Source organism: Corvus cornix, chromosome 28 (assembly GCF_000738735.6).
Source record: "Corvus cornix cornix isolate S_Up_H32 chromosome 28, ASM73873v5, whole genome shotgun sequence".
Classification (NCBI taxonomy): Eukaryota; Metazoa; Chordata; class Aves; order Passeriformes; family Corvidae; genus Corvus; species Corvus cornix.
Genome location: NC_046356.1, coordinates 2,704,082 through 2,720,519, shown reverse-complemented (window position 1 = coordinate 2,720,519; position 16,438 = coordinate 2,704,082). Strand labels below are relative to the sequence as shown.

At 56.0% G+C, this 16,438-nt stretch overlaps 3 protein-coding genes across 3 annotated transcripts; 1 reads left to right on the top strand and 2 right to left on the bottom strand.

Moving 5' to 3' along the window:
* Positions 1–2,620: 2,620 nt before the first annotated feature.
* LOC104697000 (granzyme E-like) lies at positions 2,621–5,148 on the bottom strand. The gene is made up of 5 exons (XM_039566024.1): positions 4,962–5,148; positions 4,699–4,873; positions 3,547–3,688; positions 3,194–3,427; positions 2,621–2,796 (listed from the first exon to the last, which is right to left on the bottom strand). The coding sequence occupies exons 1-5, from the start codon at positions 5,146–5,148 to the stop codon at positions 2,659–2,661; spliced, it is 876 nt and encodes a 291-aa protein (XP_039421958.1). The 3' UTR covers positions 2,621–2,658.
* Positions 5,149–7,487: 2,339 nt separating this feature from the next.
* Positions 7,488–9,542, bottom strand: LOC104696999 (mast cell protease 1A-like). Its single transcript, XM_010411555.4, has 5 exons — positions 9,352–9,542; positions 9,114–9,261; positions 8,795–8,930; positions 8,277–8,528; positions 7,488–7,970 (listed from the first exon to the last, which is right to left on the bottom strand). The coding sequence occupies exons 1-5, from the start codon at positions 9,413–9,415 to the stop codon at positions 7,836–7,838; spliced, it is 735 nt and encodes a 244-aa protein (XP_010409857.1). The 5' UTR covers positions 9,416–9,542; the 3' UTR covers positions 7,488–7,835.
* A 2,659-nt stretch (positions 9,543–12,201) lies between these two features.
* Positions 12,202–15,653, top strand: S1PR4 (sphingosine-1-phosphate receptor 4). Its single transcript, XM_010411554.4, has 2 exons — positions 12,202–12,289; positions 13,202–15,653. The coding sequence occupies exon 2, from the start codon at positions 13,374–13,376 to the stop codon at positions 14,598–14,600; it is 1,227 nt and encodes a 408-aa protein (XP_010409856.1). The 5' UTR covers positions 12,202–12,289; positions 13,202–13,373; the 3' UTR covers positions 14,601–15,653.
* Positions 15,654–16,438: the final 785 nt, after the last annotated feature.

The window sequence follows — 16,438 nt, the reverse complement described above, 5'->3', positions numbered from 1 at the left end:
AAAGGGCAGAGAAGAGAGAGTTTGGGATTTGCCTTGTCCTTGGCCAACCATCATCCTCCTAGCAGGAGGAAGCTCTTTCCTTTGAGCATTCCCTTTGCCCTCTTGGGAAAGAGAGGGAAGTATCTGTGCAGTGTAGGAGTAAAACCTCATGTGGAATTTATAAAGCAGGAATATAAAGCCTCCCTCCTCTCACTTCAGGATTCTCCCCCGTGTTATCCTGACCCCACACAGGACTCTGAGGTTGATGTGCAGCTCAGGAGCACGGGACCAGCTTGGTCTTTGGAATGGCAGCTGCTGTTGCTGGAATGTTTCTGTCAAGAGCTTCTTGAGCCCTGGGCTCAGCGAGGGCTTGTTCTAACCCAAGCTGTTTCCTGTGTGCTCTCCCAGTGATACCAGTTTGGTATAATTGTCCTCGAGCTGCTTTATCTCCTGCCATGCAGCCTGATCAGGAAGTTAAGCCTCCACAAGCAATTTTTGTAACATCTCCACCATCGTGGGTGGACAACTCATGGCTTTTGAAGAGTTTTTGTGGCTCCCATGCTGGACTGTGTGACAAAGACTTCACACTTGGGCTGTGTGAAGCTTCTGGGTAACCCCAGCGGCTGAGCTGGATGAGGATGTGGCTCCTCAGGGACCTCAGCTGCTGCCCAGGGCTGTTCTACACTCCTGGCCAAGTGCTGTTATTTGTCCCTGGCCACTCCTGTGCACTGCTCCTAGAGCTGCTCCTCCCTTCATCTCAGGTGAGTATCTGTAGCTCCTGGCCATGGAAATAAATGGTGGTTTTATGGAACTCCCCAAAGACAGGTCTCTCCTGCTCTGCCAGTTCCCATCCTCCCTCCCAGTGACTCAGGCCTTCAGCCTCCAGCTCTCCAAAAGGTGACAGGCTCTTTGCACAGAAGATGCAGGATGAGAACTGGGAAATTCTTCTGGGAAGGATTTGGCAGCCTCGATAGAAAAGAAGTCTCTGCTCAATGTCAGCTTTGCAACCCCTAATTCAGAACAGGTTAAATGATGTAAAGAACCCTGGGGGAAAGAGGTGCCTTTCCTGAGCTCAGCCACGAATTTGCTTCCAAACTGCAAGAGGGAAGTTTTTTTGGATTAGTTCAGAAGTTGTTTAGAGACAGAACCTCGAAGAACACACCCTGTTGCCAACCCAAAGAGGGCACTCTGGGCATGGAAAACTCAGCAGAAATGTGCTAGAGGTGCTTTGCTCCTGCAACATCACCCACAGCGAAAACCACTGGTAACTCTGCTCAGCTGCAGCTTTTCTAAGTCAGGTGAGTGACCTGGGGACTTTTAGACATTTTGAATTATAAGGTTTGGAAAATATTTGGAGTCTTCACATCTTTGGCCTTGTGTTTCGTGTCCAGTGCTGCCACAGATGTTGGAATGGCCTCTGACAAGTCACCTTTGGGGAGAGGTGAGCGCAAGGAAAGGCAAACACTCCCCAGGAGTGTGTTTTTGTCAACGAAATCCTAAACATCTGACGGAAGTGTTTGTGCTCCTCTTGCTGGGTCTCTTGCCAAATCTCCAGGTTAATTTCCTCAGGTTGCAATATTTTTAAGCTCTATTGTAGAAGAGGCAGGGATTTATTTTCTTGTCCTAAACCATGAGATGTAGGAATAAAAGATTTGCTGGATGTCAGGCCGTGGTGGGACTGTGTGGTTTTTCTCTTTGCTGCCAGCTTCACTAAAAAGATGGCTCCGTGTGCCTCGATGAACACCTGTGTGTGACAGAGGTGCACTGGGGAGAAGATGCTGGTTTTGTGTGGAATGGCAGCCAGAGGTGGGATGGGGTAAAACTGAGAGGGGCCCATGGGGGAGAGGATGTGATGGAAGGAGGAAATCCCCCAAAGTACCAGCTTAGAGGGCCCTGGAGGGAGGGAGGAGAGCTTCTGCCCTGAAATCCAGACTGGATATCTATTCTGGAGGTTTAGATGGGACAGAAAATGGAGTCCATTGGTTGGGGTAGAAACCTCCAGCTTGGGATTCAGCTGTTTGAGCTGTAACTTTCTCCTGAGCTGTTCAGGACTGGAGCCAGAGAAATCAAAATCGCAGCAGGAAAAAGCCTTTCAAATGCAGATGAGATTTATTGTTTTTATGTGTTCTTAGAACACTGGAGCTACAGAAGAGGGGAGAAAGGAGGCAGCAGGTTTCAGAGGTAGGGGACAGCAGTAGTGGAGCAGGAACTGGAAGTGTCCTCCTTGGAGCTTGGGCAGCCCTGTAGCCCAGGGCTTGGGCAAAAGACACCCAGACATCTGGTGTCCCAAATGACAGGGAGGAGGCTGCTCTTTGGATCCCTCTGATCTCGTTGTGCAGCCTTCCCCTGAGGGTTACAGACATCCCCACAGCTACTGGCACCTCTGTCGGGGCTGTCCTGCTGCTTCCTCTCTGGAGCTGTAGCCACAAAGGGCTAAATCAGGGCAGCAGTGAAGGAGTGCAGGCACTCCCCAGTTTGCACAGGGGATAAATGCAGTCAAGGAACAATCTCTGTGCCAGCCCCACCATGGACAGAGTTCGGCTTGGCCACAGAGAGGTTCTTGCCACATCCACAAGGACCAGTGGAAGATGTTTCCCAGGGAGAAAGGAAAAGAAAGTTGGTGAGGACGGGGCTCTGGAGGGTGAGTTCTCCAGGGCAGCAGCTGCAGGGGGAGCAGGGTCATGCTGACTTCATGACACTGTTGACCCAGGAAAGGTAAGGAGTGATGTGAGTGTAGAACCCAGGCCAGTTGTTGTGCCTGTAGGAGAAGATGCCGTAGGCTTTGTTGTTGCAGACCAGCGGATCCCCGGCATCACCCTGTGAAAAGGAGAAGAGGGATCAGTGCTGGGTTATGCTGAGGACCCCAGGGAAGGAGAGCTTTTGCAAAGAACAGGGAGGCTGCAAACATCAGGACAGAGTTTCCCCAGCAGAAGCCTGGGCTCGCAGTGGATGGGGATAACTCTGGCTCCACAAGGGACTGGTGACAGCTTTGTTTGGGACCCAGCTTCATTTCTGCCCTTCTGCTGGCTTCAGATCCAAAGCACGCTCAGACCAACAATGAGATTCAGGGTGAACCCCTCTGGCCAAGCTGTTGTCCCCTTGTGCTGCTGCAGACTCCCAGGTCCTCTGCCATGGGAAACCAAGGATCCTCTTGTCCCTTGTGCTTTGCCCCCTGGCCAAAACCTACCCTCCTCCTCCCTAATCACAGACTGACCTTCTCAGGTACCCCAGCGGATTTGCTGCGGCCACAAATCAAGTTGTCAGCGAGTCCTGGGTAGTGGCTGAGGCAGTCCCTTTGTTTGATGATGGTGACAGTGGCCTCACGTAAGGAGACAGCGGGTGTCCTGTAGCCCCAGCCGGCCACGCTGCACTCGGTCCCACCACGAACTTTGGATTTCTCAAAGGAAATGGGCCTGACGTGGCTGTTGCTGGTGGCATTGCCATTCAGCTGGGCAAGGGGACAGAAAACACAGAGATGAGTGCCTGGCCTGTACAGGCACCTTCCCCTTCTGCTCCAGGGTTGTGGCTTGGCTCATCAGGGCCATGCAGGTGCTCCAGGCAGGTTACCTTCAGCAAGAGGATGTCATTTCCCTTCTTAGGACTTGTAAAATCTGGGTGGCAGTGATACTCCTTGACCTCGAAGGTTTGCCAGCTTTCCTCTCTCCTTTGGAGTGTGTGGGCTCCCAGGATGACAGTCAGAGGTTTGTGGCTGGTGAAATCAAGCACAGTGGGTGTCACCAGCTTGTCCCTGTCTTGCCTGGGAACACTGAGGCTCATCTCCCAGGGGCATGGCCAGGAGAGTCCAGTCACACAGATAAAGTGTGATTCCCTAGACACAAACTATATTATATATGCACTTTTTAAGAAGAATGATGGGAGCAAGGAGCTCTGCCAGTGAATCTGCCAAGCCAAGAGGCAGAGCAAGCTCCCATCTGACGGACCAAAGCTCTGCAAGGGCTCCTTTATCTCCAGATCTCGAGCTGGGCACATTTGGTCCAATGTTGCTGCTCTGTTGTTCTGGGCTTCACAGGCCCATGGAAGTCCAGGGATTTCTAAATCAGGACCCTTCTCTGCCCTCCACATCACCTGCAGAAGGTGCTGCCTCAGGAAAATTGGAAAGGACTTTGGGTACATGCAGGAGTCCCTCCCAAGCTCCCAGGAGAGTCTTGCGCATCCAAGCTCCTGGGTTCTGCTGGTCCTCCCTTTTGCTACCCAGGTGTGGGGACTGGCCCTGAGCCTGTCACTGGCACCAGGGCAGAGCTGTCAGCCCTGAGGTGTGTGGGAGCTACACCCAGAGCTGTGGACATCTGGAAAAGTCCACCTGCCCATCTATACCCCAGCTGGAGGGATGGAAAAGGGCTGGGCAAGCAGCTGGCTCGTAGGAAGTAATTCTGCTAGCAAACAAGTTGGTGGTAGAAAGGGCGAAGCCTGACAGCAGGACAGTGCCAACAAGGACAGAAGCCACTCTGACCTCTCACTGTTGACATCTGGGAAAAGAAAATGAGTCACGGAGGGGAGAAAAAAAAACAGGGTAAATATCTGAGGGTGGGCTGGGGAGGGAGATGGGGCTCAGTGCTGTCCCCCAGTCGTGCCCGGGAAAGAGCCTGGTGATGGCTGAGGGGACTCCAGCTGTGAGACCTCCATGCAGGAGACGTTTCCCAAGCCGTGGTGGAGCAGACACCTCTCTGCAGGTGCTGTGTGGGCCCAGCAAAGACTTACACAAGGCACTGAGCCGCCGTCATCACCCAGCCGGGGGCCACGAGGAAGCCTCCGCAGAAGTGGCTGTCCTTCCCCTGCACATAGGCCATGTAGGGTGTGGGGTGTGTCCTGGAGGGTGGCTTGGCTTCTCCTCCTCTCTCCCTCCAGCTCCAGGGATAACCTGCAATGGATGGGGCAGAGGATGAGGGGTTTGGATCAGAGGGAGCAGGGCTGAGGTTCATCCTTCCCCAACCCTCTCCTCGCCTCCAGCGCGCTCTACTTACTGGTGCTGACTGGGGGGCACATCACCAGCAGGAGGGGGAGCAGGAGTGTCTGCAGGTGCTCCATCATGGCCTTCTGGGCTTCAGTGGATCCCTTAGAGGTGGGGCTGCATCTGGGGTCTCTTCCTGCTCCCAGCAAGGTTTTATAGCCTGACACCAGACTCCAGGAAACCACAGAAGTTAGACTCATCTGAAGAATCTCTCTACAAGTTGCATGTCTCAGCAATGTGAGAGGGGAATTCAGTCAGTCTTGGCCTTGGGCATCAACCCACCTTCATCATGGGTCTGATCTGAGGGATCTGACGTCGTTCTAAACCCAGAGCCAATTTTAGAACACTGCCTTTGTTCTGGAAGCTGTGGGAAATGCACCCACCCTCATCTCTTTGACTTCCAGTGAGGTCTTCCCGTGCAGCTTCTCCTCTTTGTCGAGTGTGTGCAAACCCTCTTGATTCTTATCACGAGCCCTACATGAACAAGGTTTCTTGCACCTGATGCATCAGTTCCAAAGATCCTGCAGTGGCAGGTGAGGGCCCTCCTGCTCTCCCTCAGCAGCTGCAGTCTTGGCTAATGGAGCAAAATGGCTGTGAATGTGTTCATAACATGGCGCTGATGATATTGGGAAGAAATCCTTCCCTGTGAGGGTGGGGAGGCCCTGGCACAGGGTGCCCAGAGCAGCTGTGGCTGCCCCTGGATCCATGGAAGTGTCCAAGGCCAGGCTGGACGGGTCTTGGAGCAGCCTGGGACAGTGGAAGGTGTCCCTGCCCATGGCAGGGGGTGGAATGGGATGATCTAAGGGCCCTTCCAACCCAAACCATTCCGGGATTTTATGGTAAGAGCAAACTTTGAACATTCACGGTTTAGCTGTGACGAAATGGGGCTGACACCTCCTTGCTGCCCTCGCTGCCAGTAAATCTGCTTTCCTCTCTGCCTCCAGGGCCACTGGGTAAACCCCATTTTTAAGCTACAAGTTGCCATTCTCGTGCAAAGCCTGCAGCAGCTGGAGCTTCTAGGAAAACCCTGACGTGACAAAGATTCATAATGCACAGATAAGCAGCTGCAGCCTGTTCACTTGCAGATTTCCGAGCTGATAGCAGCTGTGAGCAGAAGCCCAAACATGGACCCTTCTCAGTTTCCCCAGGGCAGCCTGGGTGCTGAAGGAAGAGGTGACGCATTTTCCCTTCATCCCAGGCAAGTCCCCGTGGAGGATTTACAAACAGAAATCCAGGCTGGACTGTGGAAACCTCCTCCCTCTGATGGAGGTGACCAGTGGAAAAGGCCATGACAGCAGGGCAAGCACCCCCTTCCCTTGAACTGCAGACAGTTTTCGTACGTTTAGAATCCCCCACAGGTTTTTCCCACCGCAAACCGACTCCTTCTGACATCACAGACATCCGTCATCCCCTGCTGGGGAGCTCCGCACTCCTTTGCCAGCGCATCATCTGTTCCTCCAAGGAACTCTGTCTCTCTCCATGCACAGGAGATGCCACCAGAAACAAGCTGGGATGAAGATGAGGGCTCAGAGGGCAGCCTGGCCATGGAAGGAGGCTCAGACTCCAATGCAGGAGCTGTCTGAAAACAGCACTCGAGCATCCTTTGTGGGGAGAATTTGTCCTTGGGCATCATCCAGCTGAGGGGAGAGGTTTGGGCTACCACTGGATCTGGGGGACAAGGATGTGCCAAGCAGCTTCCAGCCAGCCCCCAGCTAGGACTTGTCCTTGCCTTCTCCAGGGACCCAGCTGGGCTCTCCCCCTGTAGTTATCATGGGAGGAAAGGAGGAAATGGCTTGGGGTCAGGAACTTTCGTGAACCCAGGTCCTTTATCAACCCTTTCAGTTCAATCCTTTCAGTGTCTCTGCCCAGGACACGGTGCAGAAACGGAGGATGAAGGACTGTGGCTACTGGCAAATGGCAAAGCCTGGAAGCAGCCTGATGTGTAACAGCCTGATGTGTAACAGCTGGGACTTTGGGTGTGCCCCCTCTCTGGGAATCTAAAGCCCTGTCCCTGGCATCTTAACAGCCACCTGCCTACGCCCAAGGGCACAGTCCACAGAAAGTCCAGCTCCCTCCACCCAGTGAAGCCTCTTGCAGCTAAGACAGCTGGGAAGATAAGCCTGGTGTGCCCTGTGACCATGCACTGCATCCTAGGGTGCAACACCCGCCAGGCACGAGCCCTGTGCAGAGGAAACAGCCTTTACTCTGCACAGAACGACAGCTTTGGAGCCGCGGTCACTGCTGATGCACCACATCCTTGCTGCCTGGGCTCCCAGGAAGGTGCCAGTGTGAAGTTGGTGAATGGAGTGTGTGCCCATTGCTTTTCCCAGAACGTTTCTAGCTGGGCAGTTTTTCTCCTCGCAGCACACTGATCATCCCTGTGACTCGAGGAAGGGCAACCATGGCTCTTGTTTCAGAGCCTGCCAGTGATTCAGGATGCAGAGCTGTGATTGCTGCTGTCCCAACAGCCTCTCACATGCAGCAGCCAGACCCTCCCTCCTGTGCTCTGAGGCAAGGCCCCAAGAAAGACGACACATGCTGGGAGATGCAGCTTTGAGTTTACTGAGGGTGCTTTAAGTGCAGCAAGGTTCAAGCAGGAACAGGGTTATCTCTGAAGGAAGTGGGGTCTGTTGTGGCACAGCCTCTTTTTGTGCCATCTGGGCCTATCCCTGCTTCTGCCAGGGTGATTTAACACAGTCCTGAGACAGGCAGGGAATGGGACAGGCAGCAGCCTCAGAACGGAGTGAAGGGGACTCTCAAGTGCACTGATCAAGTCACTCGGGTTCCCAAGGAGAGAGGAGGCAGTTGAGCCTTCAGCAGGGACAGGAAGGAAGCTATTGCATTCTCCAGGGCCACACCAGAGCTGGAGCAAGTGCTGCCACTGCTGCTACTTCTTCATGACTTTTTTGATCCAGGGCAGGTAGTTGGAGATGCGGGTGTAGACCCCGGGTGGGGAGTCATAGCCAAAGGAAACAATGCCTTGCGCCACTTTATTGCATACCAGGGGCCCACCGGAATCTCCCTGGGGAGAGATGAGACTGATTTTAGAGGCCTCTTCCCTGTGGGAATAGGTTTCTCCCTGATCCCTCCCTGCCTTGTGGCTCCATTCTTGCCCCACATCCCACCCAGCTGAAGGGGCTGCCCCGAGCTGCTGAGCTGGGGCTCTACCCCTGCTGCTGTGCAGGGACTGTGGGTGCTGTTGGGGCATCCAGAGAGCCAGTCCATGTGGCAACTGTGGTCAGATGCCTGTCACCTGCCCTGGGACCCGGCTGTGCCTGCACCAGCAGCAGCTCCTGCTCCCAGAGAGCTCCGTGAGCCCTCCCTGTACCTGGCTGGAATCCTTCAGCTCGTGGAAGCTGCCAGCACAGACCATGCCAGAGTCGAGGTGTGGGTAGAAGAGGATGCATTTCCTGCGGCTGTAGATGGAGACTCTGGTCTCAAAGAGCTTGTTGGTGGCCCTGTCCTCATCGATCCGACCCCAGCCGGCGATCATGCACTTGGTGCCCGTGGGGAGGTCGCTGCCGGTCTTGGGCAGTGGGACCGTCTGGACGTAGTCATTGAGAGTGGCCTTTGAGGTTAGCTGGGGGAAAGGAGGGGGTTTGAGAAGGCTGTGAGCAGGACATTTTCTGTGCAGAGGTAGAGGGGGTCCAGCAGGCGCTGCAACCTCTGGGGAGCTGCTGTGAAAGCCACATGAGGCTCCAAACCCTGCCCGTGGCTCCTTCCCAAGTCCCTCCCAGTCCTGCCAGCCTCTTTGGGCAGAAGGAGCTAATGGCCAGGATGAGCCCTGCCCAGTCCCTGCCAGCCCCACGGCCCCAGCCCACCCTCTGCCCCGGCAGAACTCCTTGCCTGGAGCAGCATGATGTCGTTGTACATCGTGCTGGGGTTGTATTCAGGGTGCTCGTGGTACTTGAGGACTCCCCGAACCTGCTGGGTTTTTTCAGGTTTGTGGATGTTGTGAGCCCCCAGGATGACTGTGATATTCCTGGCCGTGGCAGTAGAGGGGAGAAAGGGGAATTAGGCTTGGTGTCACCCACTTCCCTCATTTTGGCAGACAGGTGGGGTGAGCTGCCCAGCACAGGAGGAACCTGCTCCAAAATTGCTCCAGGGAAGGAGCTCACAGGCTAGGGGAGAAAGAAAGGGATAAACCCCTGTACCAAGTACTCACCCCATGCAGTGTGCAGCTGACATCACCCAGTCAGGGGCCACCAGGAAGCCCCCACAGACCCCTTCCCCTTGTATCTTCAGGTACGCCATGTACGGGTGGGAGTGGGGCTGCGCCTCGTGGCCACCCACAATCTGACCCCGCAGAGCACCTGCAAGACACCCCAGCACAGGATGAGCCAGGGGCTGCTGAGATGGGAGCCCAAAAGAGCCACCTCACTCCCAACAATGCCCTGACTTACTGGCACTGGCCCATGGGCAGCAGAGCAGGAGCAGCAGGGCTGGCAGCGGCCGTGGCTGGCACATCTCTGCCGCAGCTGGACGCTCCTCCCCAGATGTGTGGAAGTCCTGAGTGTCCCTGTGGCCAGGAGCTGGTTTTATAACCTGGAGGCAGCTGTGCCCAGCAGCCAGGAAACCATGTGCAGGGGCTGATTGTGCTAATCAGGGCATCGCTGGCCTGGCCTGCTCAGTGCCCACGCGCCTGTGGCTGTGATTGATGGGCGATAGCACGGGACAGAAAGGCCAGGGCAGAGAGAGCCTGGTACACCACAGCCACAGAGCCTCGGGGGGGGCTGACAGCAAGAGAGAGGTGTCCTGTGGTAGTTTTGAGGTGTGATTTAACGTTTCTACCACAGTTTCTGTTTAATGTTTTTGCCTGGAGGAAATGCGAGTTTCTAAAAAAAAAAAAAAGCCACTAAAAAAAAAGCCAAAAAAAAAAAAAGCCAAAAAAGCTTTGCCATTTAAGGTCATGAATGTGGTCTGGAGGAGACAATCCTGAAACTTTCTCTTTCACGTTCTTGTTTTCCTTCAAAAGATGCACTGTGGAGACTCTTTTCCTACAGACATCCACCATCACCACCACCCAGTTTCAGTGAATGGGCACCCAGGCACAACAACTGTGCCTGGGACAGTTTTTGAGCACTGTGAAGAGTCAGATCTGCAGGGTTTGGTGTCAGCCCAGATCAGAGGGGCCTTGCTGGTTCTTCTTGGCTCCTCTGGGGCCAGAAGCATTCTGCCAGCTCGGGGACTGGGATGTGCAAAGCGCCACTCTGCAGCAGAAGAAACCAAAGCAGGGAAGTGCAACCACCCAACTGCTGGGAGTGATCAGTCATTTTTAAACCAGCCCTGCTCCACCCTTCCTGGAGCAGAAAAACACCTGCGGGCAAGTGGATGCCTTGGGCTGTGCTGGGGTCACGAAGAGGGGCAGGATGGGTGGGTGGGGAGGGAGGGATGTGGGACAGAGGTGGGGATGCCTGATGTCCATGAGCCAGCCTGGGGGCTGCCTGGCATAGAGCTCTCCATAGAGCTTCACCCGTGTTTTTTAATCATAATGTCTGAAAATACGAGCTTTTATCAGGACTGTGCAGCAGCGCAGCAGGAAAACCTCAACAGGAATCATTGATATTTTATCTTGTGTTTGTGACTTGCTGTCTTTCCCCTGCAGCTGCTTGTGGCCCCCAACAATCTGTGGCTGGACACCCTCCTGGGAGCAGCAGCCCCAGGGTAGGAGGGACTGGGCAGGCCACTGGCCATGGGCACAGGGAGCTAAGCTTCAGGATGCTGCTGCACTCCTGCTCCTCTCTGGCGTCCCTTTAGCTGCAGACAAACTCCTCACTCTGGGGACGAGGTATTTTGGCCTTCCTGTTGACCTCTGGAGGGTTCCAGGGCTTCTCTGCTGAGGTGCCTCATCTCAGCATCCATCAATACCAGCTTTAGCCATGGAACTGGAGCAGGTCCACGGTGCTTCAGTTGCCCCCCATGCCTCCCCTGGCCCTTCCAAGCCCAGCACTCAGAGCCACCAGGCAGTTTCAGGCAGATTGTGGCTCTGATCTGAAGGGAAGAGATGAGAGACGTTGCAGGAGGGGGTGTCCCTCCCCTGCCTCACTTCACTTCAAGGAAAGAACATCTGAACTGAGACGGCAGCAAAGGAGAAGTGCCAGGATACAGCTCAGCCTGTGGCTGTGCAGAGAGCAATGGGGACGAGACAGAGCAGGAACTCTCCCTCGTGTGGGGGCTCAGGCAAGGAGACCCCCATTTGCCCCCAGTCATGAGCTGGGGACTCATGCCTTGGGTATGTTTGTGCACGGGGCACTAGGAAGACCCTTCGGTGTTTTGCTGGTCCAGAGGACCTGCACACCAGGGGTGAGTGGGTCAAGCTGTCCCAGCAGCTCATCTGCCTCGAGCCCTCCTTCCATCAAAAGGGTTTGCCTGCTACCAGTCCCATCCTCTCCACAGATCTCACTCCTGCCAGGAACCTCTGAGACTCCTCACACATTGCCAGCTCTTTGAGAAGCTACTTAGGGCCCCTGACAAGGCAAGTTTCTCCATGCCCTGAACTTTCAGGAACACTCCACCAGTTCTGTCCCGAGCAGGCACATTAACTGGAGGCTCATCCTGAAGCAAGAGCAAAGCAGGAGTGATGTGCCAGGATCACACTGACCCTTTGGATTCCGGTGATTTGTGGGCATCAGCCCAGAGCACTTGGGAGTGAGTTCTTCATGCTGAACGTGTAGCCCTGCTCCCCTCTGAGCACTCACAGCCCAGCCTTCCTGCTGATTTCCGCTCCTTCAATCTCAGGGACATCTGCTGACTTTATCAGTGTGAGTTTATTTCCACACTGCTGATAGAAAAGGCCAAAACCCCATCTGAAAGTGTGAAGGTGGAGCATGGAGCCCTCAGCTTTTGGTGAGAACCACTCTTGCTTGTACGTGACTTCCTGCAGCAGGAGCCTCCTTTGCATTTTCCCCTTGTCTGTGCTGCCATCCAGGCTGGGATCAATCCACTCATCCAGCAGTGGATGGGCTCCCTGGACAGCTCCCTGCTGATGGAAGAACTCATTGCTCTTTGCTCTCAGCCTGGGGACATCTTCATGACTTCCTGCCCGTCGAGTGAGAACACAGGTACAGCAGGGCGCAGCTTCTGCTTCGATCCTGAGTTAAAAGGTGCTCTGCCTTTCTTTTATCTCTGCCACTTTGCAGCTGATTTGGGTGGGGTCCACCCTGCACAGAAATGTGGTTGATGTTGTAACTTCCCTTTTTTCACTTTGGTAGGTAGGAGCCTCACTTATTTTGCACAAGGAGCTGTCCCCTCTACCTGCTCTGTGCTGGGCCTCAGACAAAGAGCTGGAGAGCCCTGCTGAACCTCCCTCGGGCAGCAAGAGCCTCCCACCAGCCATGACAGGTGAGTCCTAAGGCAAATTCCCAACCACAGCTGGGAACAGCACCTTACAAGGCTCTCCAGTCGAGTTCTGCAGATGTAGGGAATTAAGCCAGTGATAGAAATTAACATTGCAGCCGTGTTCTCATTCCTTGGTTCTGGTCTCAGTGCAGCACCTTGTGCCTCCTGCAAAGGTGAGAAGCAGCAGCTTTTTGCCTCCTTCCCTGCCTGTGGGAAGACAGACAATGGGAAGATCGTGACCCATCTCTAGCAGATGCTTGGTGAGTTGAAGGTGTAGGTGCAGTGTCAGGGCACAGGCTTAGCTTAGACCAGCTGGTTTCCCTCGAAGTGGATAGGGCTGAGGCTCAGCTGCAGCCACACAGGTGCCTGGACTGCTGCACAGACAGTGCAGGATGTGGATGGATGTGTCTGGATGTGTTCTAAGAGGGTGGCTCTGAGGAGCTGGGCCCTGAGGAGTGACAGCGTGGACCTTCCTCCCGAAGAAGGAAGAGGGATGTATCTGAGCATGGGCGGTGCATGGGGCAGTTGAGGAAGAGGCAGGGGCACTCTGCCAGGCTCAGGGGTGAACTGAGCACCACAGTAGGCAAAGCACTTTGTGTCTCAGGCCGTCTGGGTGCTCTTACCAGCACTTGGATCTGTTTAGCCCTGCAGACTCCACCCATCAAGGTGTTGCCCCATTTGCCACAGCCTGCTGCAACCCAAAGAGAGCTCTGGCACGTTTCTTCATTCATGCCACACCTTTACAACCACAGCAAAGCTGAGAATAACCAGACCCTTACCAAGAAATGATGACAGCTGTTAGAAGAGATGTCAATACTCTCAGTCACAACAGGAAACTTTATTAAACAACAGGAAGCCCATGCTCATGGGTGGACTTACAAAACACCTCACCCTCCTCTCCCCTTGCTCTTTCAGTGCTGCAGGGCTGGCAGACCGGGCTCTAACTCTCACCTCCACGCTGAGCAGGGCTGCTGGGTTCAGTCTCACAGCTACTCCAGCCCTCAAACAGAGGGTCTGCTCTGCCCCAAGCCCTACCTGACCCCTTCCTCCGTCGAGCATCCCTTGACTGCTGACCCAGGCTCAGAAGATGAATGCTCCAGTGCTGAGCCGGCTGGTGAATCGCTCCCTCCTCCTTCCACTGGACTCTGCTCAACATGCCGAGCTCAGACTCGACCTGCTCGGCACGAAAGCCTCCTGCCTGCAGCTGGCTGCCATGAGGAACGTGAACATCATCCTGCAGCACTACAACTTCTCAGGCAAGCTCACCAACCGGCAGTCTGGGGACGAGCGCATGGGGCTGGTCCGCACCACCTTTGCCATCATCAGCAGCATCATCATCCTGGAGAACCTGCTGGTGCTGCTGGCCGTGCTGCGCCGCCTGCGGGCCCGGCGCTGGGTCTACTCCTGCATCGCCAGCATCACCGTCAGCGACCTGCTGGCAGGGATCGCCTACCTCTCCAACCTCTGCCTCTCGGGCAGGAAGACCTTCCAGCTCTCCCCTCAGCTCTGGTTCCTGCGGGAGGGCATCCTCTTCATCACCTTGGCTGCCTCCACCTTCAGCCTGCTGGTGACGGCCATCGAGCGCTACAGTACCATGGTGAGGCCGATTGCCGAGAACGAAGCCAGCAAGACCCTGCGCCTGCGTGGCCTCATCGTGTCCTGCTGGCTGCTGGCCTTCGTCATCGGGCTGCTCCCGCTGCTGGGCTGGAACTGCCTCTGTGACTTCCAGGCCTGCTCGGTGCTCCTGCCTCTCTACTCCAAGAACTACATCCTTTTCTCTGTGGTCATGTTCAGCATCATCCTCCTGGGTATCATCGGCCTCTACATCTCCATCTTCCATCTGGTGCAGGCCAGTTCCAAGCAAACCAGCTCTCGGCACAGCCGCAGACGCTCCTTGCGCTTGCTGAAGACTGTGCTGATGATCCTGGGGGCCTTCATCCTCTGCTGGAGTCCCCTCTTTGTCCTGCTGCTCTTTGATGTCTTCTGTGAGCCCGGGGCCTGCACCCACCTGCACAGCCTGGACTGGACCCTGGCTCTGGCCTTGCTGAACTCGGGGGTCAATCCCATCATTTATTCCCTGCGGAGTGTAGAGATTCGCCGTGCCGTGGGGAGCCTGCTGTGCTGCTGCTGTGTCAGGGTTGGGCTCTGCAAGCCTGGGAGCTGCCTGGTCATCTCAGACATCAATTCTGGCTCGTCCACGGAGAGCTCCCTGCGCTACCGGGAGAGCTTCCGCAGCTCCGTGGCGTGGAACGCTCGGCCCAGGGCGCCTCTCTCCAGCAACTCCAGCATGATGAGCAACCTCCCCAGTCTGTGAGGGGCCACAGGGAGAGCAAGAGATGCCAGACAGCCCCTGGGACCTCATGCTGCTGGTCCTGGCCTGGCAGAACTGTAGCAGCTCGGGCTGAGCTGTTGTGAACTGGGGTCAGGCTTTCCAGTCCCATCAGACTGGGATGTTGCCTCAGGGTGGGTGCAGCACAGCCACAGGAATTGCTCCTAGGCTGGGAGTGACAGACAGAGGCACATTTTAGGGTTGATGCTCTCTCTGCTGAGACAGCTGCAGTGCTCGGGTTATGTGTGTGTGCTCTGGGTGTGCAGAGGTGCTGTACCTGCTCACCTGAGGGTGTTTCACCCCAGGGCACAGTGGCAAATAGGGTGGGTATCCCCAGCAAGGTGGCCCTCCCAACCCCTCGGGATCAGGCTGGGTTGGCAGTGCTGCCACTGCTTGTCATTCAGGGCTGGAGGTGGCACTTGAGCCTTCTGCAGCTTCCCAGCCTTCTGGAACTCTGGGATGGACACAGCTGCTGCGAAGCAAGGCAGGCTTGATGTCTGGCCAGGGAGTCAAGAAAAACGAGGTTTGCAAGTGCAACTGTGCAGCTCTGGGGCAGTGCCCAGGCCCCTGGGCAGGAATCAAGAGCCCACCTGGGGAGCAGCAGAGCCCAGCCCAAGGATGCGGCTGCAGCCACAGCCCTGGCCCTCCCCCAGGGCAGAGAGGCTGGGCACTGAGCCAGGGCAAATGCTGTGACAGTGCTCAGAGCTGCAGTGACAGGGCTGGCAGTAGCACGGGCAGAAGGAGGTGCCCAGAGAAACTGGGGAGCCTGGTGTCATCCTGAGCCTGAAGACACGGCCAGCTTGTGCCTCAAATCCCTGCTCCTCTGTTCCCTAATGTAGGGAATAATCAGAGCAGCACCCAAGTGCACCCTCTCACCATGCCAGAAGGCCACCGAAGCACTGGAGACTCACATAAAACCTGCTGGCCCAGCCCCCTGCAGGACCTGAGTCTGCAGCCCATTTGTTTTGCAATAAATAGAGGTGATCAGAAAGCTCCGGGTTGATTTACTTGGATTTTTTTTTTCTCCAGAGGCCAGGTAGTGCCTGGGAGATGTTCTTGTAGTCCCAGGACAGCTGGAGCTGCCCTTCTGTTCTCAGGAGAGGGGGATCACCCCGCTCAGGGGCAGCGGGAGCCTCCTGCCCTGTCCTGTCCCGTCCCATCCCACCTTGTCCTGTTCATCCCTTCTTGTCCTGTCCATCCCACCCCATCCCATCCCACCCCGTCCCATCCCATCCCACCCTATCCCGTCCCACCCTATCCTGTCCCGTCCCGTCCCATCCATCCCACCCCGTCCATCCTGTCCCATCCATCCCACCCCATCCCATCCCATCCCACCCTATCCCATCCCATCCCGTCCCATCCCATCCCGTCCCGTCCCGTCCCGTCCCATCCATCACACCCCGTCCATCCTGTCCCATCCATCCCACCCCATCCCACCCCATCCCACCCTATCCCACCCTATCCCGTCCCATCCCGTCCCATCCATCCCACCTCGTCCATCCATCCCACCCCGTCCATCCCGTCCCACCCCCGTCCCGTCCATCCCACCCTATCCCACCCCATCCCATCCCGTCCCACCCCGTCCATCCCGTCCCATCCCATCCCATCCATCCATCCCACCCCGTCCGTCCCGTCCCACCCCGTCCCGTCCCGTCCATCCCATCCCATCCCATCCCATCCCATCCCATCCCATCCCATCCCATCCCATCCCATCCCATCCCATCCCATCCCATCCCATCCCATCCCATCCCATCCCATCCCATCCCAGCCGCGGGGGGGCGCTCGGGAGCGCCAGGCCGCGGGGAGGGCGCCCCCTGCAGGCC